The 13,457-nt window shown below is 46.2% G+C and overlaps 1 protein-coding gene across 1 annotated transcript in view; it reads left to right on the top strand.

Annotated features, from left to right (window-relative positions):
- The window catches only part of CNTNAP2 (contactin associated protein 2), a 1,539,511-nt gene that overhangs the window by 1,319,273 nt on the left and 206,781 nt on the right, over positions 1-13,457 (top strand). The window contains exon 19 of the mRNA XM_035021319.1: positions 8,111-8,329. Coding sequence (XP_034877210.1) covers positions 8,111-8,329 — 219 coding nt within the window. The remainder of the gene's footprint in view (positions 1-8,110; positions 8,330-13,457) is intronic.

Here is a 13,457-nt window from a genome sequence, read left to right on the forward strand (position 1 = left end):
ACAGGAGCACACTTCCTTCAGTGCATGTTTCTCATTTTGCCACACAATCTGGCTGTGGTCAAGAGAAAAGCTCATTTGACGTTCCTCTCCATCTCTGGAGACTCCACAGGCATCCAATTTCACAGTTTCTACAAAGCAGCTTCTACATTTCCTTTTATCACAAATACCCTATCCCCACAGTCACCATCTGGGACTTTCATCTATTCTTTCAAACGGGGCACTCTCTGCCCAGCACACAAGTCTCCACTGGTTCCAAACATGAGGGTATATAAAACCTGTCGACGTGTCCCTTGCTAAGGACAGGTCCTGTTTCACACCACATGTCATTTTGGAAAGATTTTTATCTTTTTTCAGTCATATAGGTCCATTAATATTCAAGAAGTTATTCTCAGACGACAATTAAATGCATGGAGAAAACTAAAATTAGAAAGACTTTGCATTTTAAAGACAGCTCTCTGTTTCTTGCATGGCCAATGGTAACTCCCTTTTGCTTCCTTTTCTCTGTGGAGGTCTTTGTGAAGTTATTTTTTAACCGTAATAAAAAGCTTAAAGGCCAACATACATAAAGAGAAATATTTCTCATACTCAAGAGGTTATCAAGATACCAGAGGTTCTAAAATGAGTTCATAACATTGATTCTTAAGCTCCAGGCATTTCCTTGAAGAATTTCCAGAAGACTTCAAATAAACTTTCCTTCTCAGTGTTCATTTTCAGATGTGTTTAACATCGAGTTTTAGGGTGTGAATATGCATATTTGGCTCTAAAAATTTCTCTATTCACACACTGTGACTATTACAAAGAAAAAATAGGTTATTTTTTTTAATTTCCTTCACAATATGAAAGGCAGGGCAGTATTGGTTAGAAAAACCAACTCTCTGTGCTTAGTTATAACTGGATGTCAGCATCTCACAGATTCAATTCCCTTTCTGGGCTGTGAAGGCGAGCGTGGAAGTTAAAATCCATTCTCAGAAGTCCTCCAGCCCCACATGATTGGGCTCAATCACATATTTCGAAACTGAAGTGGGTGTTTGGTTTCTGCCGAGAATCCCCTTGCAAGCTTAGAAGGACCACAGCCCGTGCAGGGCCACACACACCTCTGACACCCACTGCATCTTCAGGGGGTCATCAAACCCACCCTCAATCCCACAGCTTCTAGAAGACTCTTGGTACTCGTGGAAGGCTGCTGTGCTTGGAGTTACGGTTATCACAGGGAAAGAGGAGAGCTTAGACTCAGGCGGGAGAGGAGAGCACAGGGCAGGGACCTCGAGAGGCGCCAGATGCTGAGTTTCCAGGTGTGTTCTTCCTGCAGAGTCACGGACATGTCACTTCCCTGGCACTGACTATGACAGAACGTGTGGGGTACCGACAACCAGGGCAGCTCCCCTGAGCCTTGGTGTTCAGAATCTTTATCTGGGCTCCAATCCGTAGGAATGGTTGACTGCCCGCATGACTGGCCTTCGTCTCCAGCCCCTCCCGGGGGTGGACTGTGTGCACCACACCTCCCCCCTCCACCACATTGTTGGTCAGCCCCCCCGCTAAATCACATCGTTACATGATCCAGCACGACTCTCGGGCAAACAAAGACACTCCTAGCAGGCACAGCATTTCAAGGGTTTAGATGCTGCTTTTCCAAAGCTAGGGACCGTGTGGGGACCGCTCTTTGAAGCAAAGTTAAACTCTTTTTTTTTTTTAAGATTTTTTTTTTTATTTATTTATTTGAGAGAGAGAGAGAATGAGAGACAGAGAGCATGAGAGGGAGGAGGGTCAGAGGGAGAAGCAGACTCCCCGCCAAGCAGGGAGCCCGATGCGGGACTCGATCCCGGGACTCCAGGATCATGACCTGAGCCGAAGGCAGTTGCTCAACCAACTGAGCCACCCAGGCGCCCGCAAAGTTAAACTCTTTACTGTACAGTTTTGAACATCTTTCTTTGGATGGCAAAGGAAATAAACTTTGATTCTTGGGACCTTGCTGCTAGAATGGCACTTGGTGATCAAAGCAGAATTCCAGGACCATTTTCATCAGGGACACCTGGCGTTAGCAAAATGCAGACTCCAAGGTCCTCTCCCAACTTACTGAATGAGAGTCTCTGTGATAGGAGGCCTTTGGAATATGCTTCTGATGGCACTGCTGAGTTTATCCTGGATAAGCCTTTGATCCTCAAATGTCATATATTTGGAAACAACCTTTAGCATAGTTTTTTTCGAGCTGATGTCACTAATGTATCCTGATCCTAGAGTGAGAAGATATATATTCTTACTTTATGCTCTCAGGGCAGATGCTTGTGGAATCTAAGACGCCATTCCTTATGTATGCCTGTCGCCTAAATTATGGTTTGCCTTAGGAAAATATGTGGGTTTCCTTGCTCAGAGTATCTATATTGTAATAGTTTGGCCTCGTTGGCAGGAGTGTTTCTATTCATCCATTCATTTATTCACAAATTGTGCCTACTCTGTGGCAGGCATTGTTCTAGGCTCTGAGGATCTAACAAAAATGAACAAAACAGAAAATGCCTCTGCTTTAGTGGGGCCAGGAGCACATGTATATTGTGCCAGATGGTGATACAATGCATGCTACGTAGGTCAAACAAAATTTGTTTTTCAGGAGAAAGGAGAAAAGGCAGCTGAGAGAGGGATTCACTATTTAAATTGGAAGGTTTAGGGAAGGAATTTCTAATATGATGACATGTGAGCAGAAGGGTAAACGAGCAGACACAGAGTTATTTGGGTAAAGCAGACACAGAGTTATTTGGGTAACAGTAAGTGCTAAGGCCCTGTGGCAGGAACCGGTTCACAAGGTAGTGGACAAGGAAGCCTTAGGTGATGAGGTTAAAGAAAGACTAAGAGGAGCAGAGCAGGTACAGAGACTACAGGAAGCTCTTTCAAGGAATGTGGCAACTAAAGAGAGCCAAGAAATGGAAATAAGGTCAAGAGAAGTGTTTTGTAGTGGCGGCTGCTAAGATGTTCCTGTGGGAGTGATCCAGTAGAGAGCAAATGGTTGGTGTTGTAGAAGAGAGGGGAGGCCTCTGGTCTGATGTCCTTGCATAGGGAAGAAGGGATGGAGGGCATCCAGGCTATACATGGAGCATCCGGCCTTAGATAAGAGCAGAGATAGTCCCTTTACTTCTTCCTTCTTCTCCTCATCTCTCTGATTCTCGCAGGGACCTTGTTTGCCATCTGCCTTCCCCTTCTCATGACCCTCTCATGTTGCATAAATCCTTTGGTCTCCTGATGTCCACTTACCCCTTCCTTCCTAAAAAAAAAAAAAGAAGAAAATATATCCATAACATTCTCCACTGTAGAATGAGGCTAAAATATCTGGTCCGCCTATTACCGGTTTCACTGTATGGATCAAATGAGATTTTGTGCGGAACAACCCTACCAATCCTTAAGCTTCATTTTAAGATGGAAAAACAAATCATTATCAAAACTGCAGCAGCGTTAGCCCATCGGCTCAGCAAGCTCACTGTGTATACCCGGCCTTGTCTTTTCCCTTTACCTGTTCCGTATTGAGTGACCGCATGTCTAAAAGTTACCTCAACTGCTGAGAGAACTCGGAGGCCAAAAGCCTGTTATTCCGGCCAGTTGTTAAATTTGTCACTCAGTACCTGAAGCCTGGAGGTGATTTTTTGAAGAAAACTTGTGTTGAGTTAGAATGAGAGCGAATAGCGCCGCCTGCTGGACCTGGAAAGGGGCCGGACCGAGAGCTGTGTGTGGTTCTTTCCCATTGATTGTTTTCATTCCGTCAGATGGAGTCGTGAACCAGACTGATCCAAAGGGCATGTCCTCCATCTGGCCTCTTCTGTGATGCCAATATGCCACCTTGTGCATTTCTCTTTTCACGTAATCTCTTTTCGCCCTGTAAGGATTCAATATCTAAAATTACCAGCAAGACTGGCTGTATTTCATTTCATTAGTTCTCTTAGAATCTCTTGCAAATTAGATCACAGAATGTCGCCATGCGAAGGGATCTTCGAGATTGTCTAGTTCAGTGTTTTCAAATACATTTTGGCCACAGAAAGTCTTGGAAAACTATCATTTTAGACGCCAGTCAACTGAGACCCAAAATGTGAAAAAACAAAGTTACAACCAGAAGTCGCATCTACTGATTCCCAAACTATTCCCCGTAACAGTGAACATGCTTTCAGCTGTAATAAAAACGGCTCAAACAATAATGGATGTCTCACATGAAAAGTGTTGAGTGGCTCTGGGAATAATTTAAGAGCTGACCAACATCATCACAGACCCAGGTTTATCCCATTGTCCTCCCTGTTCTTCTCAGCATGTCTGATTACAAGATGGCCCCAGCAACATTAGGAACCACAACCTCCACCCAAGATGAAGGGGTATAAAGGGGCTGACTGTCTCTTCTCCTCTGAGCTAAGAAATTGTCCCAAAAGAACCCTAAAGACTCTCCTCGTATCCTGTTAGCCAGGAGGGAATGATATGTCCCATCCTAAGTGGGTTACTGGTAAGGAGAGTGAGATAGCCAAATTCGACTTAGACAAATCCTGATTCATGTTCTGGGTCTGGGGCAGGGCCATCCATACCTGAAGCGTACGATTCTGGGGCAGTACAGAGATTCCTGGACAAAACTGGAAAAGGGCACTGTGGCTATTTATTGGAGGGGCATTGCCCATGGGTCTCCCCAGTTTCTACTTGTCTTCTGAGCAAGAGGTATCAGTAGCTTTGTTCAGACCTTTCTAAGGATGTGAGGACGGCACGCAGTCTTGGAACATAGAGGTAGATTTCTTTCCGGACCAGGATAATGAAGCTAATGTCTCTCCTCAGGGCAAAAATTGAGCTGGTTGTCTAGCCGCCCCTTTGAAAGAGTGGGGTTTCTTAAGTTCAGGTCCCTCGGCAGTGACACAAACTCCCTGCATATGCGTCATCCATCTGGGCTGCTCCACATGGCACCCCCCCCCCCCCCCCCGTGGAACGTGGGGCACAAGAGAAATCGATGTGGACATGAAGCCCGTACTGCCTGCTCTGCTGTGGACAATATGTCTTTTGTCTCGGACCCAGGAGGCTTCTGTCTTCTGCCAGCACCCAGGAAACCATGGGAGACTACGTTGTTAGTTTATCCGAGGGGGTAAAATCTCGGACAATTCCCAGTTCTTGACACTAATAGAAAGACAACCACCCGTGTTTGCTACAGTCTTCTCTACCCTGAGGCACACCCGATACACCCCATTCCGTCCTCAAATACTTATTTCTGGAAATAGGATTGCTTTCAGCATGTAAGAAATTCCTGTCTTAGTGGCAGAAACAGGGCAACTCTGCAGCCTCCGACTGGAGACACTCACATTAAGTAAGGACAGTGTCGTTGGTCTGGTGTCTTTGAGGCTGTCTCCCTTTTATTCGCTCCCTGACTCTCTCTGTAATTATCTCTTAAAATGTCAGCTCCTCTCATCCAGAAGAGCAAGAGCAATCAGCCACAAACTGAACTTTAGAAGCTTTTAAAACACACTTGCCGTTTGACTGGGAGATGGATTCTCAAAGGCATCCCTTAGCAAAGTGAGGGGAGCTGACATTGAATGACAGAAGAAAAAAAGGGAGCCCTTTTCTTTGCACTCACGCGGGGCCTGCAGCCCCTTCCTCAGGAAGCCAGAGAAGGGATGTATGAAAAATGTGAATATTTCTACACTAGAGACTGAGTAGAGGCCCTTTAAGGAGGAATCTGCTTTCAGAGGCCTTTGACCTTGAGTGCCTCTTACTGCGCCCAACTGGTGAGGGGACTGAGCTATAGAAGGATCCTGGAGACGTCTTTGCCTTCTCTGCAGTGAAGTGTTGATGTTAAGAAGACCATGGTCCAGAGGAAGAAACACGGGATCTAGTATGACAAGCAGAGAAAAGAGTATGGACAATTCCTCATTAACCGTTGGTACTCGGAGTTTCTCCAAATGGTGACAATTTAAAGACCTGGACAAAAATCCATCATAGCAGGAAGAGAGGAGGAGAGGAAATTAGAGCAGCATTTACCCCTCCAAGTCAAACCTTAGGGTTAAACCCAATTTATCCCTAAATTCTATTGCCCTGATGGTTGTTGGTGCCTTTAAAATGAAACGATCTTTCCTACTTAGCGCAGGAAATTTTGTGCTCTTGCTCTTCTGACAACTTACATTTAAAAATGCATCTGCTAAAACATAGCACTACAAGAACACAACAGATTCAATCTTAACACCGGAGGCCACTTTTCCCCACTGACTCTACCGGAAATACAGGGAAAGATCATTCAGTCCGTGAGTCATACGATCGTCGACCTGCATTCTGATATTTCCAGAGAAACCTTCATGAAGGTCACTGGCCTCCACTGAGTCACAGTGACCCCTGGAGGCATGAGCCCCTAATATAGAGGAGATACTTCACTGGAGTCCATGTAGATTCACCACAGGTGTTATAATTAAAGTTCTCTTTCTAACGACATAAAGGATCAAAATTCCTTGGTACAATTAGATTGATTAAATTGAGCTCTGCGTCTAAAATCCCTGTAGCTTAATAAAGTTAATGCAGCTTTCAGAGGAGCCTGACCCAGAGGCAGGGAACGGTCTAGGTCCTGAGAGAATCTGGCCCACTGCGGTTTTTAAATTAGAAGTTTGATTGCTTGTGACACCATCTCAAAATGGTACCAGTCCAAAGAAGCTGAATTTTCCATTAACCTGGGAAAAAATGACAGATTTTTTTTTAAAGATTTTATTTATTTATTTGAGAGAGAAAGAATGAGAGAGAGAGCACATGAGAAGGGGGAGGGTCAGAGGGAGAAGCAGACTCCCTGCCGAGCAGGCAGCCCGATGCGGGACTCGATCCAGGGATTCCAGGATCATGACCTGAGCCGAAGGCAGTCATTTAACCAATTGAGCCACCCAGGCGCCCAAAAATGACAGATATTTAATTAAACTGCTTAGAGATTAGGCAGAAGGCTTAGTGGATAGATAAAGGGGCTGAATCTCTTTATAAGCAAAGTTAGGAAATCCACTCTCGTGCCGTGTCTTTAATGTCGAAAAGAACTCAGCAAGCCGAAGGAGCTGGGGACCTGGGTGCCGCTTTCCCACTCAGCTGCCTCTCCTGCCAATCGCAAGAAAAATACACATTCAAAAAGCATGTTTATAAAGTGTTAGGTGGTCACTGAGGAAATTAAAACCTAAAATGTGAAGTAGGAAATCTACTTAACAACCAAAGCTGCCAAAGCAAACCACCCTAATCCATTTTTCTCTTATTGAAAGGTGATTTATTACAGACTTCAAGCAGATCTATGAAAAAAGAATGATTTGTGGTCAGTGCTGTAGGGTAGGTTGTGAGAAGGATCCAGCCGGCCTTCCAGATGGGGAATGACCAAACTGCACAGCAAATGGTTCAGGAAAGGGGTTGCTGTGCGGGAATCTTGAGCTACCTTGTGGATAGCCACAGTGGCCCAAAAAAGATGCAGGTCACCTTCATTGCCTCAACACTCACAGCTCCCTAGCTTTCAACAGGAACTGCAAGGACTACATTAATGAAATACAGTTTTGTAAGCTCTCCCGAGGCAGTAGCTCCCAATTCTAGCTATATATTAATATTTTCCAAGGAGCTTTTAAAAATACCAGTGCTCTATGCCAGACCACCCGAGCCAGAACCCCTGCAGATGGAGCTGGACACAGGTGTTCCAGAAAGCTCTCCAGGAGCAGGTCACTGCCTTGGGAGCTACTGAAGAGTTACATCGTGTGTAATCAACAGATCAGGGGCTCGGAAGCCTGACAAGCCTGGGTTACCGTCCTAGCTCCACTGCTCACTAAACGTAAGACACTCTGCACATGCTTAACTTCTCCAGGTCTGGGTTTGCTTATCTGGAAAGTCAATGATGGTAACCTCTCGATAAGCTTCTAAAGACTGAGTAAGAAAATAAATGTATTCTCCGTCCCCGATCCACATCTATTTCCCTCTTGTCGGAGGAAATATGGTTAAAGTGGATTGATGTTTTATCCTTCCTCAAGTGATTTTGCCATGAACTTTTGTAGCAAATGATAGGCTTAGATTATTTCTCTCTCCCGGCTTTGTTTTTCCTCTAGAAATCACTGCTATTTGGTTATCTGGGAGGAAAATACTCATGTGCCTCTCATGCTTTCTGTTCCTCCAGCTGCCACCGAAGTGTCCTTTTCGTTTGATGTCGGAAATGGGCCGGTGGAGATTGTGGTGAGGTCGCCCTCTCCTCTCAATGATGACCAGTGGCACCGGGTCACCGCGGAGAGGAATGTCAAGCAAGCCAGTTTACAGGTGGATCGGCTGCCCCAGCAGATCCGCAAGGCACCCACAGAGGGTCACACCCGCCTGGAGCTCTACAGCCAGTTGTTTGTTGGTGAGTAATAGAAAGGCCTTTGTGACTTTGTTGTTATTGTTGTTGTTGTTGTTGTTTTAAGATTTTATTTATTTAGAGAGAGACCATGTGTGCGTGAGTGGGGGGAGGGTCAGAGGGAGAGAGAATCTCCAGCAGACTCCCCGCTAAGCACAGAGCCCAACGTGGGGACACGGGGCTCAATCCCAAGACCCTGAGACCATGACCTGAGCCAAAACCAAGAGGCGATGCTTACGACTAAGCCACCCAGGTGCCCTGTCTGCCCCCCACCCCCGTTGGTTTAAATAACCTTGACAATGGAAAAAATAAAAGTCTCTGGAATGTTTTGATAGAGGTCCTTCCAAAAGTAAGAGTCTAGGCTTCGTGTAGTCTCCATCAAAACAGAATGGAACAAGGAAGATGACTTAGGAAATCTAAATCTGGCTCTGCTCTCTGCTTTCCGGAGCTCGAGGTCCTCAGCTACAAAATCAGAGGGGAGGCTGGGTTATCGCTGAGGTCTCTGATCTGTGCAGAAAGAAAGAGAAAGAAATGAATTCCCTAAGTTCAGGTTTGCTTGAAATGATAAGGAGAAATCTGTTATTCCTTTCTCTGCTCATCCTCAAGGTTCTTGGCAGAGAAGGATGTGAACTCCTCCCCACATACTATCTTTACAGGAGAAAGAGATCAACACTGAGAAATTTAAACAGAGAAGTTAAGCATCCTTTGCAAGAAGTCAATCTAGCCTCAGTTTGGTCTTTGCTTTTGATATAGTCCAGCTGAAGCTAATGTTATTTCAAATCAATACCTGTTTCCATGATGAAGTATTAAATTTTGTTTTCCAGAACACTGATGTTTTAGGGAATTAGCCATTTTTCCTCTGTTGAATGACAAGAGAGCAAGTCTGAAGGACTTTCTGGCTATGTGCCACCTTAGACCCCCTCTCTGAGTTTCTGGGGGTTAATTGATCAAGTCAGTCAACTGTGGCCATCCCAGACCAAGCAAAACCAGATGTGACCTGGTTGCTGCTCATAGTCCTACCACCTGTCACCCCAAGCTAGAGCCTCACTAAGGGTCAGCTAATTTTAACAAGGGCCAAAGCCCCACGGTGTCTTTCATAATTGTGTCAGAATGCTTTAAGAACATTAGAAAGTCACAAAAAGAACAGTAAAATTGGATGTCAGCTCCTTCGGTGCAATGTGGGCAGACTACAACGTGTTAACTTAGTTAGCTTTGGAAGTAAGACTGACTTGTTAACAAGCCATGTCATCAGGGGCCGTGAAAGAGTCAACGGTTTTGAAATAAAATACTCCTCGACCCCAACTAGAACCCAGCCCCTTCCAAATCCTGCTCTCACGTTTTAGTTCTCAAAATTACACATTACTTTTAAAATTATTTTTTATTAATTATCAGGTCCGCTGATTCCTGCTGAATATTGTGAGCAAATTTCGCTTTATCGATCCATCTTGTCCAGATTACTTAGGACAAGTTTTGTTTTCCTCAACCCTGTCCATCTCAAGCATGCTGGTTAAATTCTACCTGGCTTTCCTCATAACAGGTGACCCTAACTGACCTGAGTTTCTAATTTTTCTAAGCTTGTCCCTAGGTATAGAGGTCCAGCTTTCTTTCTGTCCCTTTCTTTCCACAGACTATAGCTGTCTCCAGAAATTTTGGAGACCAAATAAAGTTGTAAATGGAAAGAGATAGAGGGAGCATTTATTATGATCTTTGAAAGAATTCTGATTTGTTTAAACAAGAACAGCTTAGAGGAAGAGAACAGTAGAGGACTGAGGTCAGAATTCGACAGAACAATTAAATTGGAGAGACGGGCAGAAAAAGAGCATCTCAGGAAGAAGACTGAAGGGGATTGGAGAGAATAAGCATGGAAAAATTTAGGAGAGGGTGTCGCAGGAGGAGAGAGTTCCATGAAATTCTCTGTGTTTGTTATTGCCAACTAATATCAAGTGCCGTGTGTAAAATCAGGCTAGAAAAAACGTTCTTTGAATTTAGCAATTATGAAACCACTGGTGACCTGGGAAGGAAGCTTCGGAACAGGGGGCTGCCATGATGAGTCAGCAGCCACTTTTCACTTGATGAACACGAGGAGGTCCACGTCCCCCTTTCTAATTTCCTGTCGGCTCAAAGGTGGGGTGATGCGCATCTCCCAGACATGAGCTATTGTGCACCAGTGTGAAAACATATTGTTCTGCGACAAACGTCCTCTCCAGGGGTGGTGGGGAGGGGGCCTTATTTCCGGAAAGAAAATCAGTTCAGCAGCCGTGAAATCCTGGAGCCAGCTATCCCAAGACTGTTCTGACTCCCGCTCTCATAAGAAGCTCTACCCTGACCAAGTGTCCCCTCCTTTTCCCTCTTGAGTCTCCTGTTTCATCTGTCTAATAAGGGAGTTGAGTTTGTTGGTCTCCAGAATTTCCTCCACCTTCAGCCATTTGTGGTCACATGTTTAGAGATGGGTTAAAGCGGCCTCAGCTGCCAAGCGGTCATCCTTCCCACAGTGTCGTGTGGTTAACGTGGGCTTTGAATCCCATCTCTGCCACTAACCCGCTGAGGGACCACCGGCAGGTTATTACTCAATATTGCCGTGTTAAATAGGGAGGCAGTCCCCACGTCTCAGGGTGGATTGAATCCGTCCAGGAGAAGCGCTCTGGAGAATGCCTGGCATGGAGTCAGACTCATGAAGTAGGAGTTACTTCTTTATCTTTGCTCTTACCTTTACTCCCTTAGCTTTCGTCCTCCAGGTAACCCTCACCGCCCCCTACAGAACCTACTTCCAGCCCTAAAGCACTGACCCTTTAACCCACACACCCTGAAGGAAAGTTCCTCTGCATAAATGCCCCTCGACATCCAAAATCAGGATGCAGCTCCCCACCTGCTGGCCTGCCACAGGGGCCCCAGGGCAGGAGAAGCAAGCAGGGGCCCCGGCATGTTCTCAGTCGGCCCAGGAGCCAGCAAGCAGCCTTGTGAAAACACAGGTGTCAGCATCCCAGCCGAGACATATGGCAGAGTTGCCCAAGAGCTCCTTCTCCGTTCTAGAAAGGAGGGGCGGAAACAGACTGGAAGTCCTTCTGGGCTTTGCACACACAGTGGGCTCTGAGGGAAGGCCAGACTCGTGCCTCCTTTCTCAAAGTAACTGAAGAAACAGCGAGAAGAACAGTCCCCCTCGCTCTTCATCTAGAATATAATTAAAAGCTGTCTTCGAAAGAGGATTAACACACAGGTGTTTAGGCAGTAATTCTCATTACTGTGAGAATTTTTATTACGACTATGATTCTGCTTTAGTCAAAAAGTAACAAACATGAAAAGTGACGTGGGAAGAAAGAAGCAGTTGCTAATATTTGTCTGCAAAACGCAGGAAATCTTCTCATGCTTTTGATCCAACATGAGCAACTAGCACATGATGAGCTTCTGGGATGGCCCAGCAGAGACACTTAAACCACATGGTGATCTGTAGCTTTGACCAGCCCAGGTGCTCAGACCTCCATCCCCCATGGCAGCCAAAAGGCCCTCTTTTTCTTAGGAGGCGGAGAAGAGCAAACATGCTCAGGGTCATTATGTAGGCGTGAGTAATGCCAGGCTGGACCGAGCCAGAGTCCTCTTTGGCACAGAGACATCCGGGGAGCTGGGGGCCCTGGCAGCTGCAGCCGCAGTGTCAGGGCTAGGAGGGGGCGGGGCAGCTGCCGGGCCATCAGCCTGCAACTGGCAGCCAGCCCAGGGCATGGTCAGGGAGCTGGCGGGGTAAGCCATCGCAGAGAGCCAGACGGGCTATTCAAGGCAGGTGGCTGGTGGAGGAGTGCGTTTGCAGCAAGCCCGGCACGGGTCAGAGCATGAAACTGTGCTTGACGGGAGGAGGTCAGAGTTTGGGAGAGCAGGAGGCTGCTTCGGAAGGTTCGGGAAGATTCAGTCTCCTAAGTGGCTCTTTGAGAACCCTGACTAATGACAAATGCCCAGGCTCAACTCACTCGACCCTGACCTCTTTTGAAATCCCTCTGGAGCTTAAAGGAGGCCATCGCTTCTGTGCAAGATGTAGCCCCAAAGGAGCTGAAAATTCTTGCTCGTTCCTTCAGGATCTTCTGTGCTCTGCAGGATGTCTGCCTGGCCGGAGACCAAAGCAGGAGCGCCACCCTCAGGACTCAGCAAACAGGGGCAGCAGAGCCTGCAGGCTCTGCTTCCTCTAGCACTTTGTCTGTCAGGAAACTCCTCCTCCTGAGCTGCCACTTGAGTTCATGGATGAGGTGAGGTTTCTTAAATGGATTTAGAAGTGAATGAGGCCAGAGCGCTATGCTCATTGTCTGAGCTCCGCTTCGCTAGCGACCCCATAAAACAGCCCAACTTCCCCAAACTCCATGATATAGCTTGTTCGGTCAGCTGGTCCTCACCCCCTCTGTATTCCAGAATCATGAGTGGATCATTCCAGTATTCCAGTGCCATCTGAAACGCAGTATCATTGGGAGAGCAAAGAGAAAATCAGCATTTGTGGTTTGCCAGGGAGAAAAATGGAATTCCAGGCAGAAAGTGCACCCAAATCTGTATGTGAATAGAATGGTTCTTTCTAGTATCCAAAAAGTTTAGAGTAAAAAATGTACAGTCCAAAGAGCAGGAATGAAAACACAGAAAATATGTTGCTTGTTCCTGTTTCCTGCAAACCTGCCTCAGTAGCAACAACATGAGTGCTGACTGACATATCCTGGGCCACACTTCAAGGTCAAGTGTGCCACATGCTTTGTTCACCTCTTCTAAAGTAAATAGTATTACTAGTTTCTGCTTTATTGTCACAGTGAAGAAACTAAAGCTAAAGATTAGTTCACAGCCCAAAGTCGTGCAGCTGGTAAGAGACAGAGCCGGGGTTTGGTCCCTCGCAGTCTGATTCCAGAGACCCAGCTCCGAACAGTCCATCTTGTCAAAGCAAAAATGACACCTACGTTAAACAGGCAGGAAGATGTCACTCGAGGTTACTGCAGAGGGGAGACCGGCCGGCCGCAGCTCAGTCAGAGCCCAACTCCCCCGAAAAAGTGGAAGGGGGTGTTTTTCGTGTGTTGTTTTTTAATTGTGGTAAAATACACAAGGCGCGTTTTTCAGAGCGAGGGTAGGAGAGATCATAGGCCATCTGTGTTTGCTAACAACTTTACCCAGAGGAAAA

The sequence above is a fragment of the Mirounga leonina genome, unplaced genomic scaffold (assembly GCF_011800145.1).
Source record: "Mirounga leonina isolate KUSES-001 unplaced genomic scaffold, KU_Mleo_1.0 Mir_174, whole genome shotgun sequence".
Classification (NCBI taxonomy): Eukaryota; Metazoa; Chordata; class Mammalia; order Carnivora; family Phocidae; genus Mirounga; species Mirounga leonina.